The sequence below is a fragment of the Pygocentrus nattereri genome, chromosome 18, assembly GCF_015220715.1.
Source record: "Pygocentrus nattereri isolate fPygNat1 chromosome 18, fPygNat1.pri, whole genome shotgun sequence".
Lineage (NCBI taxonomy): Eukaryota > Metazoa > Chordata > Actinopteri > Characiformes > Serrasalmidae > Pygocentrus > Pygocentrus nattereri.
The window spans coordinates 5,725,973-5,738,975 of NC_051228.1; the positions used below are offsets into that span (position 1 = coordinate 5,725,973).

Here is a 13,003-nt window from a genome sequence, read left to right on the forward strand (position 1 = left end):
CGCAGCCAATGTCAGATGGTAATCTGGGACTCGCCTCACAGGACCTGAGTAATAAAGCCAATGCTTTAACCACTAAAAGTTTCTTTACTCAATGAACCTGTTTACTGTAGTTTTTCCTCTGGTATTGTGCTTCTCCTATCATCTGATGTTCCAGATTACAGAAATCCACCTACAGGTCTACAGTGAAAGTGCATTTGACAGTCATTCAGAGGAAAAACAAAGAAAAACAACAGACACAAATTTGTCCCACTCACTCCATTTATTACCCCGTTTGTAGAGAAATTAGTTGGCCATTACGTACACAGTTTCTTGGACGTTGACACCTCACTCCGTTTGAGAAGAGATGTCACATTTGTAAATCAAATTTTTTTTTAAAAAAAAAAAAGGAAAAAAAAAAAGACAACAAAAATCTCTTCTTGCAATTACAACAGAAGTATAAAAAGTATCCACACCGGTCTTCAGATCACAGGGGAAGGCTTTCAGTGCTGTATGTATGGTCAGAAGGTGTGTGAATTTTGTGCGTCTTGGCTTTATGTTCGTGAAAGGCCTCGGTTGTCAAGGTCTTTAACCTGTTGGACGAAAACAGAAGTTTTGTTTCGAGACTTTGACTTTGCTCTGCTGTGCCCACTGAAAGGAGAAGAACCGAGGTGAAGTTTACCTTGTATATCCTGACCAGCCAGTGCTCTGTAGTGTAAGCCTCCTCCAGGACGTCCAGCTCGAAATCCTTGTTGCCGATCTCAGCGTTACGAACCCTGTCGTAACCAGGAGGGCGTTCTGCGGAAAACCAAAGTGTTAACACTGCGGGGCAGTTTCCTTACATTTACCCCCAACTCAACTAACCAAAGAACCTGGCCCAGCATGGTTTACAGTTGGGATATCCAAGCTTAAAGGGCTGATGTAGTTGCAAGTTTTCATTACAACAAACCAACAGCACACATGCTCAACTAGTGCTGGGCGATATGACCTCAAATCAATATCACAATTAATTGAATGTTTCACCTCGATTACGGTTAACGAACAATTTGTGTGTTTGTGTTTTTGCCCTCATAGCTCACTGAAAAGGTGTGTGCTGTAAATATGCTCTGCATATCTTAATGTAAATCGTTTCAACAGTCAGATCAGAGTTCATGAGACGTTTACATCAATCCAAGTCATAATTTTGCTTAATCAAATATTTGGGGTGATACTTTTGTACAAACATTTGAAGAGACTCATCCAAAACCCTCCATGTTTGACGAGATTTTGAAAGAAACGTCTGAACGTGACCGGAGGAGAGCGAGGCTGCAGCGTCAAAGAACAGCTAAAAGTCTGAAAGCAAAGTTTAAAGAATCCGAGGACGCGAACCAAAGAAGTGGCCACGCCCTTTTTACGGCTCAAACGCAGTCTGAGTGAAAAGCCCCGCTGTCAGTCAGTGGAGCTTCATGATGGCTCCTGTGACTCTGGTGAAGATGAAGCTGAAACTCCAGGAGCGACTGGCGTTTGTTCATAGCCATGACTGTTGACCACTGGACGAGCCACGTGAAGCTGTTCGTTTCATGCAGGTCGGTTTAGGAGCTGAACTGCTCAGACTGATGTCACAAACAGATCACATTTAAAAGATAATCTGAACAGCCAAAAACATAATAATAAATTATCGATTTGGTGGGGAAATCACATTTGGCCCACTGTTGCCTGCTGTGTGAACATGGCCTCAACCTCCATGTCACAGAGTGGACGTGGCGGAGTCACGTGTCGAGAAGTTTTAAGGAGGACAGTATATGAACACAGAGAGAGTGGGGAAAGGATTAAGCCCTACGATCAACTGCCTGACGACTGAGATGGATCAAAGAAGTAAAAGCAGGTGCGCCAGTCAGCAACGACACTACAGATACTCACTGGCCTCCGTGTAGACCTGGCCAAAGCGGTAGTAGCACATCTTGTACATAAGGCAGTTGAGAAGGACAGGAGAGCCTTCCCTGTCCACGCGGAACTCCCCTGTGGGAGTGTAATAGTCGTGTTCCTTGATGTGCTTCCCCGTATCAGTGCTGCCTCCGATACGCACCATCCACAGGAACTTGTTTATGTCTGCGCAACCAAAGCATTGATTAACGATCGTTTCTTACATAGCAGTTACTGAATAATAAGCTTTAAGATCAACAAGTAAACAACAAATGTAAATTTTATTTACCATCAGATGAATATCCAGTCAGTCCACCGAAGATCACCAAGACATAGCTAACGTCCAGCTCCCGCATAATCTCATAGGCTCTTTCCTCTGTGGAAGCCATAGCCTACAAGCGAACAGATGCTAGTGAAGTACAATAGCACACAATTACAGTAAAGCATAAAATAAATAAATTAATTTTAAAAAATGCATCGGTGCATTAAGCAAAGATATTTGAAGGTGATCAGACGTAGGAAGGTTAGAACTGATAATAATCAGGCATAATAATATAATATTCATTCACGCATAGCCAAATTAAGATGGTTCAAGAGGAACTCCACTGATTTTGCTAAATTCGACTGTTTAAATGTAAACAAAACCTTTCTAGAAAAATTTAGTTAAAATTCTTCAATTAAAGTACTAAAGCCAGACATCCGAAGCACCGAATGGCTCTAAAAGCTACATCCCGCACTGAATAACCCACCATCATAATGTAATTTACATCGGCAGTGATTCCAGCATCAAACCTGATTCTGAAAAGAAACTAAATCAGTTGTCCTCACCTGGCCGACTCTAGAGATGTGCGTGTTGTTCCAAGTGTTGTTGTCCACCAGAATCGTCCGATTAGCCATGGCTGTTATCTGATAGCCATAATCCCACCAGGACATAACTTTAGCATCCTGCAAAACAAACACATTCGTTTAGTACTATAAAATTATAGCACCGAACAAAGCACGTGGTGAATAAAAACAAATAAGCCTCTGGATTCACCTGCTGGCCCATTACTAGTCTGTAGAACTCTGCTTGACAAAACCCGGTTCTTAAGTAAAGTTTGGCAGACTTTCAAGTCTTTGACCACACACACCGATCAGGCATAGCCTTATGACCGCTTCCTTGTTTCCACCTTCATTGTCCAGTTTATCAGCTCTACTTACTGTATAGCTGGTCTTTGTAGTTCTACAGTTACAGACTGTAGTCCATCTGTTTCTCTGATACTCTGTTACCCTGTTCTTCAGTGGTCAAGACCCTCATGGACCCCCACAGAGCAGGTACTATTTCTCAGCACTGACATGGTGGTGGTGTGTTAGTGGGTGTAGGAACAGACACAGCAGTGCTGCTGGAATATTTAAATAAGGAGGTGGTCATAATGTTATGCCTGATCAGATTTTTTTCCCCCAATTTTCATCACACTGAGCAAAAAGGGGGGTGGGGGGTGGTGGTTGGGTGCCATCCTACCCACCCAGAAAGAGTGAGTCCAGTTGTCCCACACAAGATGCTGCTGACTGCATACATGTATTTGTGTGATTGACCATTTTTTCTTCTCTAAGCCAGGTGGGACGTGAGTTTTGGAGAGAGGAAAAGTTCTGTCTGCTCCTCCAGATGATGTGTTGTGGCTCTCACAGGAGGGGCTCAATCATATGATCAGATAGTGACAGAGAGGTGGAACGCAGAGCTGATCTGCATCAACCTGCAGTCTAAAAATCTCAAGAAACTGCAACTCGTTTTGACTCAATTGCAGTGAATTACGGAACAGCATAATACCGTCCAAACACTTATGGATAACGCCATGGGCCAGAGTGACGCACACAGCAACAAACGCACATACTGACCTCTGGGGTGTTGTGTCTGAGCCAGTAGTAAGCCTCCCTGAAGTCGTCAAAGATGATGCGGCTGCCGTCGCCTCCGCGGGCCGAAAGCACGATGGAGGGCGAGGAGTAAGCCTCACTGGTCACCCAGGTGGAGTGGAAGGTGTATGTGATCAGGAAGAAAGCCATGACCAATATCATCCCGCTCGCAACCTACAGCCAGAGAGAACAGCAATCAGCACAGTTTGTTTAGCTAGATATCAAAGCCTTTGTAAATATTAGCAATGTCTTGTTCATGCGATGCAGAGAAAAGCCTAAAATTAAACACTACTACAAATAAACGGGTCATATTTTCCACTCCAGCTCATTATCTCTCTCAAAAGTACCTGCAAAACCTGAATATCTGGGACTTGAGTTTGAATAACACGGGTACCTCATTCTTGATGGGATACGTGGAGTCTTGCTGCTTCTTGGACTTCTTGTCAGGTCGGCTGACGTCAAGGTTCTTCATGTAAGTGGTGAGCACCTGAGAAACCCCAATTCCTGACAGGATGCACATGACTGGAGCCAGAACCAGCATCAGACGCACCTGGACGGAGGGAGAAAAATAAAGCACCTTATTACACATGGGGCACCTGAATAAGCACGTGAAAAAGACCCAAGTCGTAAAAAGCATGATATGCATACATACAATACAGCGCAAAAGCCTGAAGAAATCGCTTAAAACTATTTATGGTGTTCCTTTGGATAAACGAGAAATAATACGGTGAAAAATAAAAAGAATGTCTTGTTCTCAATAAGGTTTTTGCCATGTTGGGAGTTAACCGGTAAATGGGCTTTGTCGCTCTTCCCTTCAATGCAGCTCTAGTCACTACATAAATGTGTTCAATTCCACAAGCAGCACACGTTCATAACTTAATGCAGGATTAACGCGTCCGGTTGACGGTAACTGTTGACACACTGACACAGAAAAAATCACAATTTACTGCACAAATTTATTTGTCATTTCTCAAGTGTTCAAATAGAAAAAGCTTACTGTCCAGGTAAATTAACTTTTCTAAAGACTTTAGCTTAGTAATATAAGTTTGCCAGACAAGGATCAAGTCCTGGACTACACAGCATTTATTTCTATCACGCATTCTTACAAAGCAGGTTTACAGAAAATCCAGCTGCAGGCCTCAAATTAGCTAGGCGAGGGCGACCGTGGCAAACCTTCCTAAGAGCAAAAGGAAGAAACCTTGGGATGAACCAGGTCTCAAAAAGGGGAACTCATCCTTCTCTGGTCACCAGAACACCAGAAAGAGCAATTTGAATAAAGAGCTGCCTATGAACATACAACTGAAAAGGAAAGGAAAAGTCTAGAATTTGGGTTAATCTCTGTAGAAAACTGGTCAAACTTTCCACTGGACACAAGTCTCTGCTAAGTGCCTTCATTTCCTATGGAACTTACCATTACGGCTGAGAAGTACATGCTGGTGACACCATACATGATGATGAAAATTCTGGCATCAGACAGGTTGTTGAAGCAGTAATACAGGCCCACTGCAGAAAAAAGGGAAACATTCAGGATCAGCTGTTCATATTTCAGTTAAGGACATCTGAACATCAAAAGTAGGGCTCCTTACCGGGGAACATGAAGACCAGCAGCTGCAGGTCAAAATAGTACGAGGACCAAGTGGTGGGCTGGTGCTCAGAGACAGAGGCAATGATGGGGATGTTGTTCTTGGCGTAGGACGGGTCCAGCAGGGAGTAGAAACGACCCGTCCATGGAGAAATCTTCCCTGTACATAAAAATGCAAGAGTCTTATCACTGAAGTGAGGTGGATATAAATGTAAATCATATGCAGCATAAGCAATTTTTAAAAAAGAAAAAAAAAATTGGGCCAAAATGATTAAATACAGATATTTTCAATATATTTTAAAGACAATAAAAGCGCAATTTCCATTTGCCAGAGAAGCAACAAAGCCTTAATTATAATCACTAAACCTAGATGCTTATGCAGACAGAATAGATGAGATATTATATAAAAATTATATTAAAAATATTTTGTTCATCATTTTTGCAGAATTTGCTGATAATTACTTAAAGTTGTCAAATGTTTCAGCTTTAAACTTTTTTTTAAAAACCTGTTCAGATAACAAAGTCATTACATGGCAACTACAAAAAATATATATATACATATATATAAAAATTGCTGTTGTCAGGAAAAAACCTCGTATCTCCAGAACAGTAACTTTACTGGAGAAGGAAAAAACCTACTTTACTTTTAATGGAAGTCAATGGAACCAGACATCTTTCCAAGCAATTTTGGGCTGTTTCCTTTGGTCCATTCATCATGAAATTTACACACAATGTAAAGACCAACAGGCATTTTCTAATTATATTAAAAACTGAAAAACGTCAAAATATGGAGATACAAGATTTTCTTCTGACAGCAGCGAGATTAATATTATATATACACACACACACACACACACACACACACGAAAACTGGTTCAACAGGACACATGCTAAAGTCACTGCTGGTCTCAAATGTTAGGTCAATCTTAAATAAACACTTTTTTTTATTTAAACTAAGATAAGAGCAGCTACACCAAGCGGCCATGTGTAATCAGAGGGTGCGTCTCATTACCAGTCAACATAAGCACGGTTCCCACAGAGAGCAGGACGAAGCCGACCAGGGAAATAACGCTCTTGAAGAGAATCTCGAACTGCTGGGCATTCAGTTTGCTCCGCAGGTAGTCCACGAAGGCATGGATCTGGCACAGACCAAACACTCCAAAGGCTGCCATGTGCTCAGACGACTGCACAGGCTACAGGAGAGATGGGCATATTAATGTTCAAGGTAGAATTAAAATGAACTGCAATTAATAACATAAAACAACTAAAATACATAAAATTAAATAAAGCTCTGCTGACAACAACAAGTAGCTGGCGAATGAGAAGCGACTTCAGCCTCGTAAAAATCAAACGTTAAGAGACATTTTACAAGAAACTGTTCTACTAGGAAAAGTTTCCTGCCAGAGATGTGAGAAAAGCAGCTACAGCTGAAGTTTAACGCAGAGCAAAATACGTGTTTTCATTTTTTTGCCTATACTAGTACATCAGTACATACTGAGACATGTTTACAGCCAAGATGGTAAAATGGACAAGGAATGTTGTGGCCCCCAAGGTGGTCTGAGGACAAAACTGCTGTTCTTAATGTTTCGGTTGCCGACGCCTGCACTAAAGGAAGCGTAGGGGGCAACACAGCTTCTACTGTTATCACAGAACTTTAAATAACGGCATCAGTGCAAAAGGCAAAGCGAGAGAAAACAGCAAGAGTGTGTTCCATTAATCAAGTGAAAGTTGACAGATTAACCAACTCTAGAAATAGCGGTTACTTACAGTCCTATAACTCCACTACTAATATGAGCTCATTAAGCTGTATTATGTATTTTGTAACATGGCTTGTGTTTTAGACCCCTTGCCCGAGCCGACTGAACCTGATGATTCTGAGTGCTTTAAGAATTCAAACAGTACTCACTCAAAAAAACTCACGCCCTACATCTTTCAGCTTGAACAAAATTAGTGCAGCTTTAAACTCATCATAAACACACTATTTTAGTGGATGTGTTAAACTACCTGGAATCCTACGAAAGAGATCTGCATGGACAGGATGGTGCCCAGGCAGTACACAGTGCAGTAGGCCACATAGATTCGGTGGGAGAATCGCCCAGTCAGCATCAGGACCAGCACGTGCAGAGGAATCAGGTTAATGAGGAACACATAACCTCCCCATGATGAGACCTGGAAGCACAAAAGAACAAGTTTATTTTTGTTAGGAACATATAATCTAAGACCTCACTGTGTTTGAACTTGGGTTTCCAGTTTACACTTGCCATGTAAAAGTAAGCCAGGGCACACATGGATGACCAGTAAATGGAGCCTGTCTTCACCGCCTTGATCCACATGTAGTAGGTCAACAGCATGCAGAAAATGGCAATTCCTTTGAAGAGGAGAAAGCAATGAAATTCAGGGGGTAATCGTACAGCTCTGTCTTTTACATGCAAACATATACAACATACCACATACAGCTGCATGCAAAGGATCACATGTAAATTACATATCGCGTTAAATTTCTAAGGGAAAAAAGTGAACAAGTTCTCCATAGAGAACACCCACAGTAGGCAGCCTGCGCCGTTTCTTGAGCATGTTTGACCTCCAAAGTCCAGTTTGTTTGAGCAGTGTGATCACTCCCTGCTGTGCCCCCACTGGAAGAGGTGGGCATGGTTCAGTTGGATGGTTCGCACCCAGCGTAACTGCTAATCATGCCCAAGCATGGCACTCGAACATAACATTAATGATGCGACTGTCCCTTTTCAATTCATTTGAGAAGATCTGGGTTAATAACACGTCTGCTTCTCACTTCATTGATGAACGTGAAATGTACGTCGGCAAGCGACGCTGCAAACTCCTCCCTCAACGTCAGCTGCCTCTGAACATTGACTAAAATGACTTCAAATAAGCCACAAAGTAAAGTATGGCCAACCATAAACTACATGGGTGTGAGCGCAGTGGGTAGCACCTCTGCCCTCTATGCTGTAGAATTGGGTTCAATCTCCTACCTGGGTAAACACCCTATACAATACCAATAAGAGTCCCTGGGCAAGACTCCTAACACAACCTTCACCTCAAACTGTAAGTTGCTCTGGATAAGAGTCTGACAAATGGCATAAATGTAGTGCACAAATTCTAATATACTGAAAAATAATTTAACATAAAATATGCCACAAACCACATTCTTTGTTTAAATTCTTTCCTCAAAATTCAGAATTCAGTAAATTAATAATTGCACATTTCAAAATGTGCGCAAGTGTGGTGTCTGTTGAAGATGCATTCACATACTTTCACTTAGAAAATGAACAAAACGTGCAATATCACCAGGCTGCTGAAACGACTGTACATTAACACGAGGGTGCGCAACTCCGCTCCTGGAGGGCCAGTGTCCAGCACAGTTTGGCGATTTACCTGCTCCAACACACCTGATTACATTTATCTGTTAACTGCCAGGTTAAGTGGGTATGTTTGAGCTGGGAAATCTCCAAACTGTGCTGGACCAAGCTTTGCCCTCCAGGACCGAAGTTGTGCACCCTTGCTTTAACATATACATATAAAACAACACTCACCAGCACAATATTAAGTAGCAGATTATAGGTGTGCTTTATCACGTCCGCTTGCAAACAAGAACTAGAACAAATGTATAAGCACCACAGCAAATCTCAAAGATAAAGGCTATGATAATATATACCTTCGTTATCATAGGAGCCTGCAACCGAACGGGAAATGTATCCAGGCACCACTGCAATCATGGCAGCAGCCAGGAGTCCAGCACCCGCATCCTACAAGAGGAGACACGCAGAGATTCAGCGGTAAATGAAATTCATCTGGTCCGTTACAGAGGAAGCAGGCCAAACCGTCAGAGTGGAGCGACAACGCAGAGAGCTGCACCGTGACGGCTCTCACCTTGAGCTCCTTGGTGAGGTGGTAGGTGACGATGGCAGTGAAGGAGGAGAAGAGCGGAGCGAGGAAGACGCACACGTTGCGAATGTCGATGGTGATGTGGAAAAAGTGCAACACGTGGTAAAGAGCTGCAGAGGTGATCATCAAACCTGCACAAGACAATGAAACGCTCAGCCATGCTTTACGTAATTATTTGCATTTTGATTTTGTCATTTTTTTGGTGTTTATCATTTACGTAAACATTTTGCTGAAGTACAACTTCACCTCGTCCTAATGTTTTCTTTTATTATTAATATTTACTTCTTTCATTGACTTTATTTTCTACTACGCTTCTTTTCATTTGTTTCTTTCTTTGTAAAACACATTATTCGCTTGTCTTTCTGAATCATGGGGCGGAGTTATCCCAACTGGGCAAAAGGCAGGAAACACCCTGGACAGGCTGCCAGTCTAAAGCAGACGTATACACTCACACCTGCATTCATAACAAGGGGCAATTTAGTGTGACCAATTGGTCTGACTGCATGTCTTTGGACAGGAGAACATGCAACGTTTCACACCGGAAAGGACCCTGGTCGCCCGGCTGGGGAACTGAACCCAGGGTGTCATATGAGAGCTGTAACTGTCTTCTTTCCAGTCAAACAGTCGGGTAATTTAATTTTAAACCCTTATAATAAAAGAAGCTGGACTCAGTTTGTTTTTCTACTGAAAGTCGACCCGTTTTTCCCCAAATCTGGGCTATTTACCCTATTTACACTTATTTCATGCAGCTACTGAATAATTTGCCTTAAGATTTGGTCAGAAAATTCAGATGGCAAAACATTAACTACACCCTGGTGAATAAGAGGTTAAAACGAGCGTTCCTAGAACACCCAAAGAGAGAGGCATGACATCCTTCGATATCAGAGACAAACAGTTCCGTTTAATTCCCTGTACCAGGATATATGGTGCCACCGATGATTCTCCCAAGTGGATACCAAGCCCGGTCATCGAACCAGTTGTGAAACTTGTAAAAGCCCTCCTCTGCCAAGAATCGGGTGGTGCGGTAATTGAAATACCTGCAGAGAGAGAGGAAAAAAGAAGCCAATCAATGATCATCAGTGCAGCTGGGACATAATTACCACTGCATTGAAGTCTGTAACTTGTAAGTGGCTACTTACGGATCAAACTCATGGATGACGCTTTCGAACCTCAGTACGGAGAAGAGCCTGGTGGAGAACGCTGTGGAGGAAGAGGAAGATTAAAAGGTAAAGCTATTTAAGGCTTTGATACGTTGTCAAGAGATGGTGAGTTTGAGTCTTGCTGTTGCCAAGAGAGCATAACATTTCCTGCATGTCGCGACGCACAGTAACTATGTTCATAGTAGGAGGTGAGAAGCTGCTAACGTGGCCTGAAGTTTGTCTCTTGTGGTTGTATTTGAGGCTGTCTTGTTGGGCGTGCACACTGTCGAGCTTCTGACAAGACAGCTGCATTTTGTTCTTATTCCCGTACAGCACCACTAAAAACGTAGGAGAGAAACCGGGTAAACATGTAAATCCTTTAAACAAAATGATGCTATGAGCAAAAAGCTCAGAGATCAGAGACTGGGGACCTCAGACCCCGTGTCTACGACTGGTTTAAGGATTCTATCCCAGCCAAATTACGCCCTCCCATAGTAAACGACTGGTCACCGGTCGCTTTGTTGCCTGCTAGTGTGAATGCATGGGAAGATGTTTAATAATCATCACTGTAGACAGTTTTGGCAGGTGTAAAAAACGGGTCCGTTTCTGCAAACTTATTAAAAAGTTTCTTTTAATAACCCAATTTCTGACCGCTGCTGCGTTTATTTGATACGGAAAGAACGTGACCTAAAAGAGTATAAATTTCTTCATTCTCAAACCAAACTTTTAAACGAGAAAACGCGTAAATAGGATAATAAACCACACGTCGCGTTCTATCGTTAACCTGACATACATAAATAAGTAAATAAATAAATAAGTCGCACTTTATTTGGACGGTCCCCTTTTGACGCTCTAGATAGTTGAAACATTAACAAACATTCTGATGGTGGTCATCAGCACCGTTATGCTTAGGTTTAGGCATAAGAGTGGGTGTAGGTTTTGCCTTAGATTAAGATTAGATTAAGTGACCCCCATCAGTCCCACAACAGGGAAATTTCACCTCCGCAATCTAATCCATCTGTGCAGTGAAACACCACATACACACTAGTGGGGAGCCAAAACTTGTTCTACACAACAAATTTTCTAAAATGCTTCTACTGGATGTGCATTGTGACCATTCTGGTGGTAGATTTAAACGAGCACCTTTCTGTTTTGGGTCCTGGCAAAGGGCTTTGACGGGTTCACGTGGTTAAATGTGCACTATTTAACTTACCAAACCTTAAAAACTAAGTACTATGATACATACAGTCCATCACAGTACTGCATCAATGAAGTAACACTAATGTTATATGTCTGCTATCTGATTATGCATAATATGTGGAGAAGGCAGATCAACGCGTCGATGCCACTCACACAGCACGGCTGCCATGGACAGGATGAGGAGCTTCAGCAGCGTGTCCTGCTTCTCGTAGGACAGCCGGAGGAAACCCAGCTTAGTCATCTTCACACTCGAGGGAGGACTACCACTCAAATACCTGAGCAGGACATAAAAAAGGGAAGACACGAGCAACAAAAGGTTCAGAACAAGCTTTAAAAACGGACAAGACGGTTAAAGAGCCCATACATGGCACTTTTTAAATGAATCAGTGAGAATATTCAAGCATAACTATGTGTGCCAAATAGCTGCATGGTTAGTTCTTGCAGTGCCTGTTCCAAACCTGGAATGCACAAGGAAACCGGGTCTGACAAGTCTAGGGAGGTGCAGGTAGGCCACCCAGGCAGAAATGGCAATGAAAGCACAGGCAGCAAAGTTTTCTTAATGAAAGTAAATGCATAAAAGCTTCTAACGGCATATAAAGGAGTCAAACTGTAAGTTAAGCACCTGCCTGCTTTAGAATCCCAAACTGAAGTCAGCTTATTTTGAATTTTCCCGTTCCACCTTAAATGATGCAGCAGCCACATAGAAATTCACCATACCTTAAGCGCCAGAAAGGAACTGCTGCACCATTTAAGGTGGACCGAGAAAATTCGAACTAGAAGCTGGCGAACTTGACCAATGACTTGTCTAAAGTGGCTGTCATTACTTGAAAACGCACATTAGGCCAAACGTCAGACGAAAAAATAAGATAACAATCGCCTCTGTACTATTGGAGACAACAAAAACTCGCATTTCAACAGCATTTCAGACAAATCTGATTCATTTCCTACAGCTAACCGCAGCTAGCGCGCTAACTGGCGAGCTAAACACACAGCTAGCCGGGTCACACTGACACCTCTCCCGGACAAATCATCCCAGCATTTATTATCATATTGTCTACATTAATCCGCAACAGCTCAATATCCGTAATAATATCCAGAACAGGTACATTTACCAGTTTCTTTCATCCGCGGTTCACCCACTCCGCTCCTGCTACTCACTCACTTTCCTCACAGTCGACCCTCTGAACCGCCAGAGCCCGCCCACTCAGGAACGGCGGGCGCCTATTGGATAAACGGCGGGCGCCTGTGCGAAATCTCGTCTGTGATTTGCTGCTCGGCTGCCACTCAAACTGCGGAGCGGTCCACGCATTTCTTATGGCGCTTCAGAAGTGACGTGTCCTTAGCAGAGACTGTGCCACTTTGCAGAGTAAAAGCAGTTTGGAGTTGGACGATAATACCGAAAACGGATAAAACC

The 13,003-nt window shown here is 42.7% G+C and overlaps 1 protein-coding gene across 1 annotated transcript; it reads right to left on the reverse strand.

Annotated features, from left to right (window-relative positions):
* Positions 1-240: 240 nt before the first annotated feature.
* stt3a (STT3 oligosaccharyltransferase complex catalytic subunit A) lies at positions 241-12,785 on the reverse strand. Its single transcript, XM_017707710.2, has 18 exons — positions 12,702-12,785; positions 11,743-11,864; positions 10,390-10,450; positions 10,166-10,287; positions 9,236-9,381; positions 9,021-9,111; positions 7,612-7,718; positions 7,355-7,519; positions 6,363-6,543; positions 5,355-5,510; positions 5,180-5,271; positions 4,163-4,318; positions 3,754-3,942; positions 2,707-2,823; positions 2,168-2,270; positions 1,876-2,064; positions 659-774; positions 241-569 (listed from the first exon to the last, which is right to left on the reverse strand). Exons 2-18 carry the CDS (start codon positions 11,828-11,830, stop codon positions 531-533), a joined length of 2,118 nt encoding a protein of 705 aa, XP_017563199.1. The 5' UTR covers positions 11,831-11,864; positions 12,702-12,785; the 3' UTR covers positions 241-530.
* Between the last annotated feature and the right edge of the window lie 218 nt (positions 12,786-13,003).

Bases quoted from the DNA above. Each gene is read 5' to 3' on its own strand.
- stt3a (XM_017707710.2), bottom strand. From the start codon at position 11,830: ATGACTAAGCTGGGTTTCCTCCGGCTGTCCTACGAGAAGCAGGACACG. The intron at 9,382-10,165 runs GTACAGGGAATT...TGTCTTGTGCAG, and splicing joins CGGTGGCACCATATATCCTG to GTTTGATGATCACCTCTGCA. The intron at 7,520-7,611 runs GCAAGTGTAAAC...TTGTGCTTCCAG, and splicing joins CCCTGGCTTACTTTTACATG to GTCTCATCATGGGGAGGTTA.